The sequence below is a fragment of the Engraulis encrasicolus genome, chromosome 9, assembly GCF_034702125.1.
Source record: "Engraulis encrasicolus isolate BLACKSEA-1 chromosome 9, IST_EnEncr_1.0, whole genome shotgun sequence".
In the NCBI taxonomy this organism is placed as follows: domain Eukaryota; kingdom Metazoa; phylum Chordata; class Actinopteri; order Clupeiformes; family Engraulidae; genus Engraulis; species Engraulis encrasicolus.
This window is the reverse complement of record NC_085865.1, coordinates 47,176,547-47,194,046: the sequence shown is the minus strand read 5'-3', so window position 1 is coordinate 47,194,046 and position 17,500 is coordinate 47,176,547. Positions and strand designations below refer to the sequence as shown.

Here is a 17,500-nt window from a genome sequence, read left to right as displayed (position 1 = left end):
GAGTGGGGCGCGTTCGCGCACTGCGCTCGTGCTTGAGTTGCCAATGGTTCAACCCAATTTAAATCAGTATGCGCTCATAAAGCGTTTTGGTTTTAATATTTTTGTATGAATGTATGATGTGCTTTTTCCTGTATTAGGAACATTTCTTTTTTGTTCAGTTAATGTCTTTACTGTGGCAGTAGAAGCCTTTTCTGTGTATTTAACCCCTAGTTGCCTGTAATTTTGGTTTGTGCCAATTAGTAGGGAAAATTGATCTGTCTTTAAAATGTCCTTTGTTTTCAGTTAGTGAAAAGGCCAGCCATGCGTGCACACTTATGTTAGTGAGAGCCTCAGAACTCAGTACAGTGAGTTATTTTGATTTGACTTTAGTTGCTTAAACTTTTCGTTGGTTAATTTTTCCTTTTCTTTTGACCCTCGTGTCATTGTTTGTTTATTTGCATTTTTGACTTTAGTTTATCTCACTGTAAATATCTGCACAGATTTTGGCTGTGGAAAAAATAAAAACAACCCTCAACTTTTGCGCAAACCTTCTTGTGGACCTGCATCTCTGCCAGACTTGCCTGTCACGGCTACACATCATCACAGCCTATCAGAAAACCGGCAGTGGAAAAAAGCCTAAAGTTAACTTAACCTGGTTTACTACTGTAGGGGTAGTCGCGTAAGAATCGGAATTCTTACACGGGTCGCACCGGTAATGTAATTGAAGTTACGTTAATGTATGGGAAGCTGCGTGTGGATTTACTCCTCATGCGGCTATACCAGGAATTGAAGGTAAAATCTCGTTTGGGAATTTAATTAATTATGAATTAATTAATATTAATAAACAAATTAATTAAAATGTAATTTAAGGACCGTCTCATAAAATCCTTGGCCAAGGACCGTCTCATAAAATCCTTGGATTATCAATCACAATATTCAACAATAAATTGCTAAACACAGAATTAATAATAAGTTTTGTACTGGGGTTACTCAGCGGGCCACAGTGAACAATGAGAGTATGAGACCTATTCTCTGTGATCAGCTGGGTCACACAAGCACAAAGGTTGATCTGAAGGCAAAGTTCTAATAATAGGTTGGTTGGGTGTACAAAGTAACAAGGACAACAAAAATGCAATCAAATGATTTACTTTTATTAACTACTAGGTAATCTAATAAAATGCATTACATTCAAAGTCGGTTAAATGGAATAATAACAAAAATAAGGCACAATAATATAAAACAAGAAAGAAAATAAAAGAGGGGAAAAGAAAGAAGAGGGGGGCAGGCGTTCAGCCTGTGTGTGTGTGTGTGTGTGTGTGTAGCAGAGGTCTGGTTGCTATAGGCTACCACGTGTGTGTGGTTGACTAAGCTAGCATTAGCTACAGAAAGCATAGACAATGGAAAGGCTACTGATAAGTAGCTGCTTAGCAAAGGCCTAGTGTTGACTAGGCAGGGCCCGAAGGGTCCACAACAATGTCTAGGTTTCTGTAATAAATGCACACAATTCCTTGTGGAATGGAGAGAGAAATGAAGGGGATGAGAGAGTAGTAGTCAGTGGGAGGAACTCGCACTGATTACTGTATGTGCGTGTCTGTTGCTGGGCAACAATGGCGTCCTCTCGGCTAGGTTAACGTTAGCATCAGAACCGTGAACAATAGGGATAGCTAGCAGCTATGTAGCAAGTAAACCGTGTGGTTTCAGGCGCTTCAAGTCCCGTAGTGGACGCGCGAATGTATCAAAGGGTTCTGGAATTAACGATAACAAGTCCGAGTAGCACAGGGAGAGAAGGAAAACGAAATAAAAGAAACAGCAAGTAGGAGACGTTGCCGTCTACGCAGCCATTACCAGTTGTAAAACTACAGGAAGTGGGGTTTCAGCGTGCTTGTGTAGGCGCTGCAAGCCCAACTTGGCTAATGGCTAACTTGCAGAGCGCTCCGAGCAGAGTTGGCTATTCAGAGAATGGTTTACTACAGATTATGCACTCACAGTGTATAAAAGAGTACCGAAATGCTCGGAGGGTTCTGAGAATCAAGTATTTCGAAAGGGAGAGAGTGGAAGAACGAGAGAGAGGGAGAGAGATACAGAGAGAAGGGAAAGAGAGATGGAACTCTAGTGGCTATGCGTGTCTGTGTAAACAAATGGTCAGCGTTGCGTGGAGCTAACCTGGGGCCTGTTGTGGCCCGTTACAACAAAAGGCGCTGCGCGTGTATTTCTGGACTAGTAAGCGAAACGGCCGCGCTATGACGAGCCTCGGAGAGGTCCGAGCATTGATGGTTAAATCAATACTTGAACTATTCCGTGCGAACGCCACAAGCGGGGTCGCTAGGCTTAGTAGCCAGTAATACAGAATGGGTTAGCAGAGGGGAACCTAAGCTAAGAAGAAGGATAGACAGAGAAGCAGGAGAAATGCAAATAAACATGTGCACATGAAAAATAACTCAAGTCATAGTTCAAAACACATCTATCTCAGTACATAAGCTATGCCCAGTGCCTACTGTGTGAGATGAAGAGGGAGATCCAGTTTCCAAAGGCTCAGTACGTCCGTCTGGAAATGGGGATTGCAGTCCACGTTTCTCTCGTCCTCGAGAGTTTTGGGGGGTGCAAAAGTCTTTCTTTGTTGCGGCTTCGAGATTCTTCGGTTGAATCCCAAATGCAAGAAGTTGTTCCACGGAGGCGTGCGTGGATATCTTCTCGCAGTGAGCTCGCCTTAGCCCACAGTGTCCGGATGAAAGTCTTACAGATATGTCCAGGCAAGATCTAAGACTTGAAGTGAGGAATTCTTTGCAAAGTGTTTTAAGATGAACTAAGCAGTCTATGTTGATATTCGGCCAGATATCAACAATACTTGTCCAAAGTTGTTGCGCAAGTTACTCTATGCGTCTCGCCCGACCAGCAGCCAAAACTAGAGTGAGGGTCTTGGGGCAAGACAATGGGTTATCAAAGGTCACTGATAACCAGGTGATGGTGAATGGGGCTTTAGTCACAGCGCCTCCTAAAGGAGGAGGACTGAGAACAACATGGCAGGGACCCTGGGCCAGCCATTTGGTGGTCAGAGGGGAAGTAACTCTTTTACTAATGATTATTGATGACCTTCGTCTCAATCATCATCAGTTTGAGTCACATGATTCTCATAACTTCGTCATGAGTTTCTCTGCGTAGAGAAGTGGCAGGAATTGTACCTACACTACTGAACCAGCTCCTTTGTATACCCCCCAGGTCTAGATGATAGAGTCAAACTCCTGTTTGGGTTTTTACCTTTCTTCATCTGTTCTGTCTGGTGACGTCTGCCGGAGGATAGTTGATATGTCTCCCAGAACATCAGTCCCAGTCCAGATGTCTTCCGGTCTCAGGTGTGTGAACTGCCGTCACCGGCAGCTCCGTACGAGGATTGTTTCCTCAATATTGCATCACTATAGGGGTGTGTGTGTGTGTGTGTGTGTGTGTGTGTGTGTGTGTGTGTGTGTGTGTGTGTGTGTGTGTGTGCGTGCGTGCGTGCGAGCGTGCGAGCGTGCGTGCGTGCGTGCACGCTTGTGTGTGTGTGCATACGTGTGTGCGTGCATGTGTATGTGTGCATGTGCATGTGTGTGTCCGCGTGCATTCAAAGGGGGCTCTGTGTGTCGTGCGTAGGTAGAGTACGTCTGTCTCTCAAACACAACAAGTCATCCTCTGAGGGGCAGGAAGGCTCCAGCCAACAGGAGCCTGGAGACATGGGAGCCTGCTGAAGCAGGTGCTGCTCTGGGTTTTCCATTAAGCCTCGTCCTCTCCAGAGATGGGACTTCACTCATCCGTAATGTTCATTAGCTTGCCTTTCATTGGCCCCTTAACGTTTGTGCTGCCGGAGCCGGAACAATACAAATCTGGATGGAATATGTTTTTGGGGCACACAGGCACCGCGAGGCCAGACTGAAGACAGAAAGGGTAGAAAGACAGACGAACGGACAGACAGACTAACAGACAGACAGACAGACAGACAGACAGACAGAGAGGGGGCAGTGGTGTAGTCTACGTAGAACGCGGGTATACAGAGTATACCCACTTCTAAATTTCAGGGATTTCAGTATAACCACTTAAAATTGATTGATCCGTCGTTTTGAATAGCACAAATATACAGTATACCCACTTCAAAAAATGCTCAAATATACAGTATACCCTCCATAAAAAAGTAGACTACACCACTGAGAGGGGGTGACAGACAGATATACAGACAGACACAAGCAGAGAGAAACTGAAGAACACAGCAAACTGAAGAGGAGAGGTATACCCTGGACTCAGACTGCAGACAGAAAGTGGTGAGAGAAAAAGAAAGAGAATAACAAAAACAGTGAGAGACCATGCGCATTTTAGAGAATGAGCGCATTTTATGGTCTCAGGAACCCTTACTCATCCGTGATGTTCATTAGCTTGGGCCCCATAATTTTTGTGCGGGTGGAGAAATAAAATTTGGATTTGGAATTTGTTTCGGTGCGCACAGGTACCATGAAGACCCTAGACTGCAGACAGACAGGGGAGGGAAAGACAGATGACTGCAGGCAGACAGACAGACATACAGGGGAGACAGACAGACAGTGGTCACAGACTGATATACATACAGGAAGAGACAAACAGAGAGAAAGTGAAAAACACAGGAGGAGGTAGGTATACCCTGGCCTCAGACTGCAGCCCGCAGACAAAGAGTGTGTAGAGGAAAAGTAAAAGACAAGAGAGGCAGCAAAGAGAGAATGGGTGCATTTTTATGATCTCAGGGACCTTCACTCATCCGTAATGTTCATACAGACAGACACAAGCAGAGAGAAACTGAAGAACACAGCAAACTGATGAGGAGAGGTATACCCTGGACTCAGACTGCAGACAGAAAGTGGTGAGAGAAAAAGAAAAAGAATAACGTTTGTAATATGAATAATGTTTTTTGTTGCCGGAGAAATAAAATTTGGATTTAGAATTTGTTTCAGTGCACACAGCTACCACTAGCCTGAAGGCAGACAGACAGACAGACAGACAGACAGATGGACGGACGGCAGGACAGACAAAACACAAGACAAAAACACAAGACATACCCACAAAACAAGACAAAAACAAACGCAAAAGAGGAAACAAGAGGAAACTGCCTGCAGACAGAGAGTGGGGAGAGGAAAAGAAAGAGACAAACAAGAGAAGAGAGAGAATGGGTGGATTTTATGGTCTCGGGGACCTTCAATCATCCATGATGTTCATTAGCTTGGGCCTCATAATGTTTGTGCTGCCGGAGAAAGAACATTTGGATTTGGGATTTGTTTCAGTGCACACCGGTACCATGAAGACCCAAGACTGCAGACAGACATGGGAGAAAGACAGACAGACAGAAAGACAGAAAGACAGACAGACAAGCTAGCAGACAGGCGGATAGACAAAGAGGGGTTGTTCACAGATAGACAGACAGACAGACAGACAGAGACAGAGAGAAAGGGAAACATGACCTGAGGCTATATTTGTAAAATGATGGGCCCAGACTGGAGAGAGAGAGAGAGAGAGAGAGAGAGAGAGAGAGAGAGAGAGAGAGAGAGAGAGAGAGAGAGGGAGGGAGGGAGAATACCACTGTCTCAGGGAAATCTATAAACACAACACTCTGTATATCCCATCTGTTTGGAGACCAGTGGACTGAGCTGCCTTCCTCTGAGCAGACGCCAGAAAACTGCAGATCGGCAGCTCCCTGAACCCCCGACTGTGATAAATCTCTGAGTCCAGACATTTCTACTCCTATCCAAATGCAGGGCAGCCCTCCGTTTAGTTATACGGCCCAGTGCACTTGGAGCAAAGGGAAATCTTTGACCCTGCTCTGATTAATAACTGTATGCCAACTACGGTCCCGAAACAAAACTACTCTGACTACATAGCTGAGGTGCAGCTTGGGTTAGTGTGATGGAGTGACCATCACTAGGGTGGTGGTGTGTTCTGACTGTCATGCCAACGAGCCTGGCTCTAAGTTGTAGAGGTCAGAGTGCCAGTTTTCTACCCCAGAAGATCTGGGTTTGAGTCCCGGCTGAGCAACTCTACTCCCCTTCGCTACAGTTACTCAATCAGTCATGGATGGATGTCTCTCCTGACTGAACCTGTGATATATTAGAACAAAAAAAAGAAAACTACAATAGTTCAGTTCAAGCACACAATAAAACTGTTAAGTTACGTAACTTTTGCCATGTTAGCTAATGATACTAATACAGTTTTGCTGTGTTTGCAGTATCAAAAGTAGGACATTTCTTTTCACATGAACCAGTTCAGTGTCAGAGCTGGTTCCTGCAGGTGCTCGCCTGTGTGAATGGCCAGAATTCATAGGATTATGTGAAGGAACTGGCACAGCTCTTTGTTGATTCTCTCTCTGTCTCTGTCTCTCTCTCTCTCTCTCTCTCTCTCTCTCTCTCTCTCTCTCTCTCTCTCTCTCTCTCTCTCTCTCTCTCTCTCTCACTCTCTGCCTCTCTGCCCCCCTTCTTTCTAGAGAGACAGAGACAGAGAGAAACAGAGAGACAAACGAGAGAAAGAGAAACATAACCTGGGGCTACATGTAGACTGATAGAGTCTGTGGGGGAGAGAGAGAGAGAGAGAGAGAGAGAGAGAGAGAGAGAGAGAGAGAGAGAAAGAGAAATGGGAGGAGAGAGAGGAGGAGTGAGTGCAATGGGAGTGAGTTGCAGAGAAAGTGTGTGTAAAGTGGTTCAATCCCACATCCTTACGTTGGACAGAACATCACTCTGGCCCACACTTGCGTGTTCTGCTGAGTGCAGCAGTAGCCTGTGGGCAGCTATCGGCGTGAACAGAGATGGGCAGCAGATAGAGGGATGATGTTGGCCCAGGGGCTATACTGTACTGTAGGGCTGCGTAGAGCAGTGGTTCCCAAACTGTGGACCGGGGCCCCACTGGTGGGCCCTGAAGGCATTGAAAGTGGGCCTTGAAATAATTTTCTTAAAAACAAATAAAAAATGTGTGTGGAGTGTTGTAGGTGGATGGTGTTGTGTTGTGTGTTGTGGAGGGATGGTATTGGCCCAGGGGCTATACTGTAGTGTAGAGCAGTGTAGAGCAGTGGTTCCCAAACTGGGGGGTCGGAACCCCTTTGGAGGTCGCAGAGGTACTCCAGGGGGGGTTGCGGACAGAAAGGACTGTTTACATAAAACCTTGGATATATGCTTTTTTAAATCCTTTCCATACATTGTTAGTAACACTATTGACTTTAATTGGCAATACATGTACAGTATATTTACCTGACATTTAAGTTTAGGAAAAATTTGTTTTGCATTTGGAAAATGGGAGGAGAGTTGCAAAAAAGGGGGTTCCAAAAGGGGGTCTCAACAGAAGTTTGGGAACGCCTGGTGTAGAGGGATGGTATTGGCCCAGGGGCTGTAATGCAGGCCTAGGCTGCTGGGGGCAGGCCGTGTGGGGGTCTGTTGGCCTGCTCTTGGCTGCAGCTGCAGTTGAGTTGGACGAAGCGAAGGCCGTCACTCCGGGGTAGATGGTGGGTGTAATTAAACCCACAGAGATCTGAGCATGGCACTGATCTCTCGCTGAGCTGACTGACGGTCAGCAATTCTCTTTCTGTTCCTGTGTGATGTAGGCTGCTGCCCGGAGAAGAGTGAAGTTGAAGGGCGAGGAACAAGAGGGATTGGGGTTTGGTGCGAGAGGAGAGTTACGTGCTTATCCCTGGCAGAGAGAAAGATTTGTGTTCTTGCTGAGGTGTGATATTCCCCATTAGGACTACCCCGCCATGATGCCCAGGTAGCACACTAGATCACTGGAGGAAGGGAAGGGCCGTGAATGAATGAGTGGCCTGGCACCATACCTCTCTACAGCTGGCACTGAGGGGTAGAATAATAATCAATGCTCTGTAAAGGAATTTTCTGTAATAGAAAGCTTACTCTATTCAGTGAAGTGAAGTGAACGCCCCTTGGGAAACTCCAACTCCCATTGTCATTGTGACACAGCACTCCACAGCACACAAGTGAACATTGCACACTGCACACAACGAAATTGCATTTAGGTTGGGGGTGGGGTTGGAATTGAGGTGGGTGGGCAGCTGAGTAGAGGGATTGGGTTTGATCAGAGCGTCTCTAGTGCAGGACCGTGCTTGGCTGGGCTTGATGGAGGGAAGCCTGTCTCTCCAGGGTGGCTGGGTGTAATATTGAACCAAATGGAGATCTGAGGGTGGCATTGATCTCTGAGTGAGCTGATGGTCAGCATTTCTCTAAAGCGGCTGGTTGAGTTGGACTGCAGGCTAGAGCAGAGTCAAGCTGAGAGGATAGAGAGGGCAGGAGAGGAAAAGAGAAGAGAAGAAATCTAGCAGAGAGCTAAGAGGGATTGGGGTTGGGATGAGAGGGGCATCACTTAGCAAGGCCGCAAATCTTTCACCCTGCCAGGGATGAGATGTAATATTGCCCATTAGGACTGCCCACAATGATGCCCAGGCACACTAAATCACCATATGAGGGCTGTGAATGAGTAGCCTGGCGTCTTGCCATTAATGCCACTCTAAAGGAATAGTCTGTAATAGACTTAATCTATTCTTTCGGGAATTGAGGTGGGCAGCTGAGTATTAATAACAGTATCTGTATAGCACAATTCATACATGACATGCAGCTCAATGTGCTTAACAGTAAGACACAGTTAAAAACAATGTTAAAAACAAAAAAATAATGAAAGAGAATTATAATAAAATAGATAGGAGAAATAAAATAACAATAAAAAAAAACTGAAATTAAGGAGACAATAGCAGAAATAAAATATCAAAGAGGCCTAAAATCCACCAGAACCAAAAGATTTAGGTCAAAGCGAAGAGATATGTGGTTGACCAAGCGTCTCTAGTGCAGGACCGTGCTGGGCTGGGCTTGATGGAGGGAAGCCTGTCTCTCCAGGGTGGGTGGGTGTAATCTTGGACACCATGGGGATGTGAGGATGGAATTGATCTCTGAGTGAGCTGATGGTCAGAATTTCTCTAAAGCGACGGGTTGAGTTGGAATACTGTCTAGAGCAGAGTCAAGCTGAGAGGAGAGAGAGGACAGGAGAGGAAAAGAGAAGAGGCAAGATTTAACAGAGATCTACCCTAAGAGGGATTGGGGCTGTGGTGAGAGGGCCCTTATCCCTGGCAGGGTGAACGATTTACGGTCTTGCTGAGATGTAATATTGCCCATTAGGACTGCCCACAATGATATCCAGGCACGCTATGCCATATGAGGGTCGTGAATGAGTGGCCTGGCATCCTGCCATTCTACAGCTGGCGCTGAGCGGTAGAATACTAATGAAGACACTCTGAAGATGAATAGCTTTTAATATGAAGCTTACTGGGGCGATGGTGGTACTGGTGGTGGAGGTGTCTGCAGGGCCGGATTCAGATGGCATGGGGCTGCTAGTCTACAGGTTGCTGTGGGCCCCCCTGAAAAGCAAATTTCGTGACAAATTTACATAGACAGTGTCATAATTACGAGCTAGGAAGTAAAGATGACATGTCTACCAACTGTACTCAACTAAACAGATGAATATTTCAATATTGCATCTTGTCACAATTGTGCCATTTTCCACTTTTGGCGGACCAGGGACCCCCTGGCAGGTGGGGGGCCCTAGGCTGTAGCCATATCTAGCCTGTGCGTTAATCCGACCCTGGGTGCCGGTGTGGCAGCTGGAAGGCAGGGTAGAAAAGCACGACATATAAAATAGATGTGGTCAATTCACTATTTACCATTGTCCAGGCTGTGCTGAGCTGAGCTGGCCTGGGCTTGATAGAGAGGATGCTGTCCCTCCTCCGGGATAGGTAGTGAGTGTGATATTGACCCCCCACAGAGGGTCTGAACGTAGCATTGATCTCTTGCTGAGGTCATGGTCAGCATTTCTCTTCAGCGGCTGGTGATGTTGACCGCTGTCTGGAGCAGTGTCAAGCTGAGAGGAGAGAGGGGGCAGGAGACGAGACGGGAGGAGGAGAACTTTTGAAGGTCTAGAGCAGTGGTCCTCAACCTTTTTTTTAGACATATCTTTTGGTCTTTTCGACTTTGCTAGTGACAGCACAGTTTGAGAGAGAGAGAGACAGGAAACATTTTTAGGAGAAAGAGACAGGGAAAGGTCGGCAAAGGACCCGGGCCGGAATCGAACCTGAGCCGACCGCGTAGCAGATGAGTGCCCTACCGTTCAGCCACTGTAGGGCCATTCTCAACCTTTTTTGGAATAAACGCCCACTGGACTTCAACATTCGCCTCCCAACACCTCCTTGACCTTGACCTCTTTCAAAGCTCTGATGAAGGCCATTGCAGGCCGAATCATGTTGGTGATTTTAATTTGTTCCACTATGCCCCAGCTCAGTTAGATTAAAAGCTTTTCAACAAAGACGAAGAGTGCCTTGGACACCTTCAAAACATTATTTCCAAGTTACGGTCAATAAAAGTGCTGGCAGGTGAGAGGGAGCAGTGCCTGGTTGCCCTTGAGGGGCGTTAGTCTACCATTAGTCTACCTTCACACCACGCAAAAGAATGCAGAAGCCCTCTGAACTACACCTTCTTTGTCTGGTTCACCCCCTTGTCCTCATCATAAGCCTACCACTACCACCCTTACACCCCCCCCCCCCCACACACACCCCTTCAGCTGTATCCCTCTCAACGCCCCCCTTGGGCTCCCCACTGCCACCTGGGGGGCTATAGATCCCCCGTTGAGAAACAATAGTCTAGAGGGATCAGGGCTTGGGGTGAGGGCCTATTATTTATCCCTGACGGAGATAAAGATTGGTAGTCTTGCTGGGGTTTGATGTTCCCCGTTAGGATGGATGATGCCCAGACACACTCGGACTACACCAAATGAGGGCAGTGAATGAGTGGCCTCACTGGCACCATGCCAGCCTTCAGCTGGCACTGAGTGGTAAATACACTGAAGGCACTGAAGATAAGTTGTGTCTAATAGAAAGCTTACTCTCCACCACAAATTTGATACAACCAGCACAGAATCAGCTGTTCCTCTACAGGATAGTAACTGTAGATCTGTTATCCGTGGAAGTTAGCTGTGCTAAAGAAAAGTGCCAGGTTTTTTTTCTCTACTTCTCATCCTTCTACTTTTACTTCTACTTTTACTTTTGGCATCCCTGCTCTAGTCATGGGTGTTCTAGTCTTTCGGCAGTCAGTGGGACGGAGCAGAAATAGGCAGCTGCGTAGAGGAATGGTGTTGGGCAGCCAGGGGCTCTGGGGCAGAGCTGTCCTGCGCTTGGCTTGGCTTGGCTTGATGGAGGGAAGGTTGTCACTGTGGGTTAGATGGGTGTGTGTAATGTTGACCCCCGTGGAGATCGGAGGATGGCATTGCTCTCTCTCTCGCTGAGCTGATGGTCAGCATTTCCCAAAGCTTCTGCCTAATGTGGGCCGTTGGCTAGAGTGGAGTGGAGTCAAGCGGAGATTTAAAGAGAACTAGAGAGGAGGACATTTTTACAGGTCCAGGGTGGATCGGGGTTGGGGTGAGAGGCGTTACTTATTCCTGGCAGGGAGAGAAGATTTGTGGTCTTGCTCAGGCGTCAAAATTTGCCATTAGGACTGCCCTGACTGATGCCCAGACACCATGGATCACCGGATTGGGGCCTTGAAGGAATGGCCTGGCAGGCTGGCACTGTGCCACTGTTAAGTTGCCATTGAGTAGTATGTAGACTACTGATACAGACGATCCGGAAATGATGTAGAAAACATTTGTCGGTTATGGATGTTTCAGGAACTCAGAGCATAGTGATGTGTGATGTGTGCTGTGTGCTGTGTGTGTGTGTGTGTGTGTGTGTGTGTGTGTGTGTGTGTGTGTGTGTGTGTGTGTGTGTGTGTGTGTGTGTGTGTGTGTGTGTGTGTGTGTGTGTGTGTGTGTGTGTGTGTGTGTGTGTGTGTGTGTCTGTGTGTCTGATAGAGAGAGAGAGAGAGAGAGAAAGAAAGAGAGAGAGACAGAGAGAGTGTGTCACCACTATTACAGTACAGAACACCTTCATCAGACTGTATCATTGGACAGACTAGTATGATGACTTGATGTGCGTGTGTTGATGTTTGTTGTTAAGCATGGTGTTTAGCATCGGGTTGAGTGTGCACTTGGCTGAGCCCCCCTTCACGTCTTGGCTTACTCTGCAGCATTAGAGAATATACCAAATCACAAATCCTCTCCAATCTGCGCTGGAGAATGAAACCAATTCCAATGAAACCTTTGGAGCAATGACAACAAACCACAACAGAGGAGGTTAAATCTGTTACTGATGTCTGTTGGCATTAGTGTTGGAGTAATATTAGCTACGCAAATCATTTCTGGTCTTTCTTTGTGAATTTTGTCAAGTCAAGGCTATTAAAAATGTTTCTCTTTCTATCTGACTCTCTGTCTCTCTTGCTCTCTCCTCCTTCAACAACCCTTTACTCTTTGAGATCAAGGTAAATGTGGGACAGCAGTAAAATAAAAGATTCAACAACTTTTCAGCGTTGTGGTGTCTATTGGGGTCGTGACGTGACAATATTCTTAGGGGCAAAAGGCAGTCCTGGCAGCCCAAGTTGGGAACCACTGATATTTAACCACAGTGGCTGAGTTTCTCTGCTGTCTGGCTCAGGCACCAAGCTGGAATCTAAAATCTTCCCCAAGATCTGATCATATTCCAGGCACACACAGGCCCTTAGAGTCCCTCCCCGAGAGCCAAAACAAAGCTTCACCTCGCTCAGCCTGCCTGTTCTGATCCACTTGAGCCGATCCACACTGTCCGGTTCAGTCCACTCGGCCTCTATGTGTCCCCCTGGTTCAGCCCAGCCTGGCCCTGGCCCTGGCCCAGTACTCTCTCTCTCTCTCTCTTCACTGCCCTTGGAGCTGTGATGGAGAAGGAGAGGATTATGGAGGCATTCAGGCGTGTGATTGATTTTTCCCCTCAATCAGCGTCCAGGGCTCAGACTCACAGTAGCCCTACACTTGCGGGCCAGCCATAACACACTGGCTTCACACTCCAGAAATGGAGGGGCTTTGTCCAGCTACATTAAAAATGTTGGCCACAGACACTAACACATTTCTGTATGGGACTGACACACTAACTCTGACTCACTCATGTTTGCAATAGAATAATGTTATTTGGGACAGACACACTTAGGCCATGCTTGCAGTGTGCATTAAATACCACATGCAACTGTGTGCGACCAAATTCACAGACTTGTTTCAGGACGATTGGGGTACTATGATACTGGAGATGTTAGCATAAAGCGGCAGATAGCCAATGGGGCTCTCATTAATGTCTTCCACCAATGTTTTGTTTGACGCCTACCGCAACCTCAAGATGAAAGTTCGTAAGATCGAACCTTGTAATTCTGTCAACATTGCACTGTACGCACACGTCTGCGTACCTTGTGCTGGGCGATCTCCCGTGTGCAAAATGACATTGAATTACGTGTTTGTGCACAAAATGTGCATACAGTACATACGCTGCAACAAGCATGCCCCCGGACCTTACTGTGCGACAAACTCTGTGACTCTGTTTGGAACAGTCACAGTTGCTTGCCCATTATTTTTTTGGAAAGACACACTAATAGCCAATTATGTTGGGAGAGAAACACTAACACACAACACTAAACATTCATGCTTTGGACAGACACTCTAGTTTCACATAAATGATTTAGATAAACAAAACTCACTAATGTGTTGGATAGACACACTAACACATTTGTGTTTTTGGATAGGCCCACTAACACATTCATGTTTTGGGCAGACACTAACTCACTAATGTGTTGGACAGACAAACTAACTATATTATGCTAATTCACAAACACACTAATGCTGGATACAGAAACACTAGCATTTGGGACACAAAAGATTTGGCTCTGACATGAGAGAGAGCCCACTAGATACACTGCAAAAAATTAAATCTTTGCCAGCTTATTTTTCTCGTTCCAAGAAAAACCATATACAACTTCCAAAATCCTAGAATAGAGGCTTTTCGTATGTCAACAGGAAAGCTTACAGACGGCAGCTTTAAATTTCAGTTCCTGAAGGGTGAGTTTTTTGCATAACACTTAGGTGTCATTGAGTGTATCATATTGGGTTTCCAAACAGTCTTTGTGTTTGCATTAGGATGCCAGTCTCAATGTTACATTGGAATGACTGTGTTGTGTTATATTGGGATTTCAGTGACACTGTGTGTTGTGTTATACTGGGCTGTTGCGGAGTCTGTTGTTATAAAAGTTTTAATGAAGTAGAGTATGCATGCATGTTGTGTTTATATTTGCTCGGGAGTGAGGCTGTGTGTTGTGTTACTATATTCAGTCTTCAGTGAGTGTGTGCTGGGTTTTTATCTGGGGGTGGAAGGGCCTGTTTTGTTTTTTCCGTTTCATGTGTAGATGTTGAGTGTTGCGTCGCGGCGTCGGTTACACTCTGCTCCCCTCCGCTATACATGAATCACCAGGAAAAAAGGGAACGAAATGTCAGTAAATGCCACTAGACTTGAACGCAGCAGCTGTTGCCATTTCAATAAAGCATTTCATAGAGCCCAAGGTGCCAACAGTGCAGTGTGTGTGTGTGTGTGTGTGTGTGTGTGTGTGTGTGTGTGTGTGTGTGTGTGTGTGTGTGTGTGTGTGTGTGTGTGTGTGTGTGTGTGTGTGTGTGTGTGTGTGTGTGTGTGTGTGTTAGAGAGAGAGTGAGAGCAAGAGAACTATATAGAGAAGTGTATTGCACAAGTATCAAACAGGTGTTTGTGAATGGTCTCCATTATGTACTGTAATAGTGTTTGCTTTTTAATAAATCCAACCATCCCCACTCCCTTTTTGGGGGATCTAACTTGTGTTTTTCTTGTGTCCTTCCTGTTTGCTTTGGTTTGTTTATTTGTGTGTTTCTGTCTTTCTTTCTTTCTTTCTTTCTTTCTTTCTTTCTTTCTTTCTTTCTTTCTTTCGTCCTTTCTTTCTTTCTTTCTTTCTTTCGTCCTTTCGTCTTTCGTCTTCCATGTCATCCTTCTTTTTTGTCTGCCTACAGTGCATAGTTTATGCATGATTGAGGGGAATGTGTCTTGACCAGTAGATGAGGTTTTGGTCTGGGGTAACCAGGGGAATATGTTCTGATACTTACTCCTCTCATTCACCTCCTCTCTTTCACCTCCTCTGCAGGTACTCCTGAGAAGCAGGGAGAAGCCAGCGAAACGCAAAACACTGCCACGCCCTCCACCGTCTTTCCTCGTGAAGATATGTGTCTTATGCCACCTCCTCCACCTTCTCCTCCTCCTAAAGATCTGCCACTGAAGCGTCTGATGCCAAGTCCGCTCCTAGAGATCTGTCTCACACCTCCTGCTCCGCTCGTGAAGATATTTGTCTGATGCCTTCTCCTGCTCTCTCCTGAAGATATTTATCTGACGCCCTCCTGTTCCGCTTGTGAAGATATCTATCTGACGCCTCCTCCTCCTCCTCCTCCTCCTCCTCCTCTGCTCCTGATGATCACCATCTGATGGCCCTTAATCTCCACCGTGCCTCAGCCACCTCCCAGTATCTCCAGCAACCACTAGTTCTTACGTATTTTTCACTAGCTTTCTCTTTTCCTTTCCTCCCCACTCTCTCTCTCACTTGTTTGCTCTCTCTCTCTCTTTCTCTCTCTCTCTCTCTCTCTCTCTCTCTCTCTCTCTCCCTCTCTCTGTCTCACTCGCTTGCTCTCATCTCTCAGTATCTCTAGCAACCACCAGTCCTTCTTTGTTCAATAGCTATCTTTCTCTGTCTCTGTTCTATCCTTTCTCTCTTTTTCTCCGTCTCACTCCACCAACCTCATTATCTCCAACCACCACCAGTCTCTCACTGCTCTTATTCTTTCTTCACTAGCTATCTCTTCTTCTTTCTCTCTCTCTCTCTCTCACTCTCTCTCTCTCTCTCTCTCTCTCTCTCTCTCTCTCTCTCTCTCTCTCACACACACACACACACACCAATGCTTACATGCTTATTTGGCCTTTTCTCTTGCCTCCTTGATGTCTGTTCTTCTTCATATTTGCAGCCTCTCTCTTCGCAGTTTATATATAACCGAGTGCTGGGCTTGGATAGATGTCTTTGTTCCAAATGGCCAAGGCTACTTTTGATAAAACTCTGCAACTTCACTTTAAAAGCTTCTGTATACTCCTTTTTCTCAATGATGTGTTTTATATGTATATATTAGCAGGTTCTTTTAAGAAGCCTTTTTGCACTTTTGAGTAGATGATTCTAAATATTTTTTGTTTAAAAATGTGCTGTTTTGTGAATTTGTGAGTTGAAACATGTGAGCGACAATCTCTCCTCTTGGGGTTCACACGTTGCACTAAATTACCCAGATGAAGGTAACCCCTATTGATAGACCAACTAGTTCTGACACTGCCATTGCAACATTACATCAGTTATCTCTCTCTCTCTCTCTCTCTCTCTCTCTCTCTCTCTCTCTCTCTCTCCAAACACACACAGAAGGAGAGAAAGTGTGTGTGTGTGTGTGTGTGTGTGTGTGTGTGTGTGTGTGTGTGTGTGTGTGTGTGTGTGTGTGTGTGTGTGTGTGTGTGTGTGTGTGCGTGCGTGCGTGAGTGTGCATGCGTGCGAGTGTGTGTGTGTGTGTGTTCTTGTATTTTTGTGTGCTCATGCAGGTTTGAATCCTCATTCCTAATCCTGTTAAAAGAATTTGCAAGGCACCAGTATGCCTGTTGTTGTGAGTGTTTGTTGTTAAGAATGGTATTTACCATCAGGTTGAGTGTGTGTTTGGCTTACTCTGCAGCATTAGAGAATATACCAATTCACAAATCCTCTCCAATCTGCACTGGTGAATGAAACCAATTCCAATGACATTTTGAAGCAACGACAGCAAACCACAACAGAGGAGGTTAAATCTTTTACGGATGTCTGTTGGCATTAGTGTTGGAGTAATATTAGCTACGCAAATCATTTCAGGCCTTTCTTTGTGAATTTAGTCAAGTCAAGGCTATTAAAAATGTTTCTCTTTCTATCTGACTCTCTTGCCATGTCTGTCTCTCTCGCTCTCTCCTTCGTCAACAACCCTTTACTCTTTGAGATTAAGGTAAATGTGGGACAGCTGTAAAATAAAAGATTCAACAACTTTTCAGCTTTGCAGTTTCATCTGTTTTTTCCGGAAGTGCTACTCAAAGATGCTGTGTGGTCTGAAATCCTTTCAACAAGATGTACGACTGATGCAACGAGGTATTAATGTGTCAACTCTGTCACACATCCCAAAAATAAGATGTCAGATATTTTTTTATATATCTTTGACTATAAATGTGGAGCCGTCAATCAATGTCATCAGTGCCCATATGCTAGGCTGGTGTTCACACACACACACAATATATGAACACATACAGTATGCAAGTCTGGGTACACAAACATATGCAAGTCAATGCACACAAACTCTCTCTCTCTCTCTCTCTCTCTCTCTCTCTCTCTCTCTCTCTCGCACGCACGCACGCACGCACGCACGCACGCACGCACACACACACACACACACATGGCCCGATCTGGTGGAGTGTCAAATTAATCAGATAGCCTTAATAAGAGGAAGAGGAGGTGGGGCCAACGTGGCCTAATGGTTGAGGAAATCGGCTTTAAAT

General features: G+C 45.8%; 1 protein-coding gene across 1 annotated transcript in view; it reads left to right on the top strand.

Moving 5' to 3' along the window:
- The window catches only part of scn3b (sodium channel, voltage-gated, type III, beta), a 44,557-nt gene extending 29,268 nt beyond the window's left edge, over window positions 1-15,289 (top strand). Inside the window, exon 7 of the mRNA XM_063206210.1 lies at window positions 15,051-15,289. Coding sequence (XP_063062280.1) covers window positions 15,051-15,060 — 10 coding nt within the window. The 3' untranslated portion in view covers window positions 15,061-15,289. The remainder of the gene's footprint in view (window positions 1-15,050) is intronic.
- The last annotated feature ends 2,211 nt before the right edge of the window (window positions 15,290-17,500 follow it).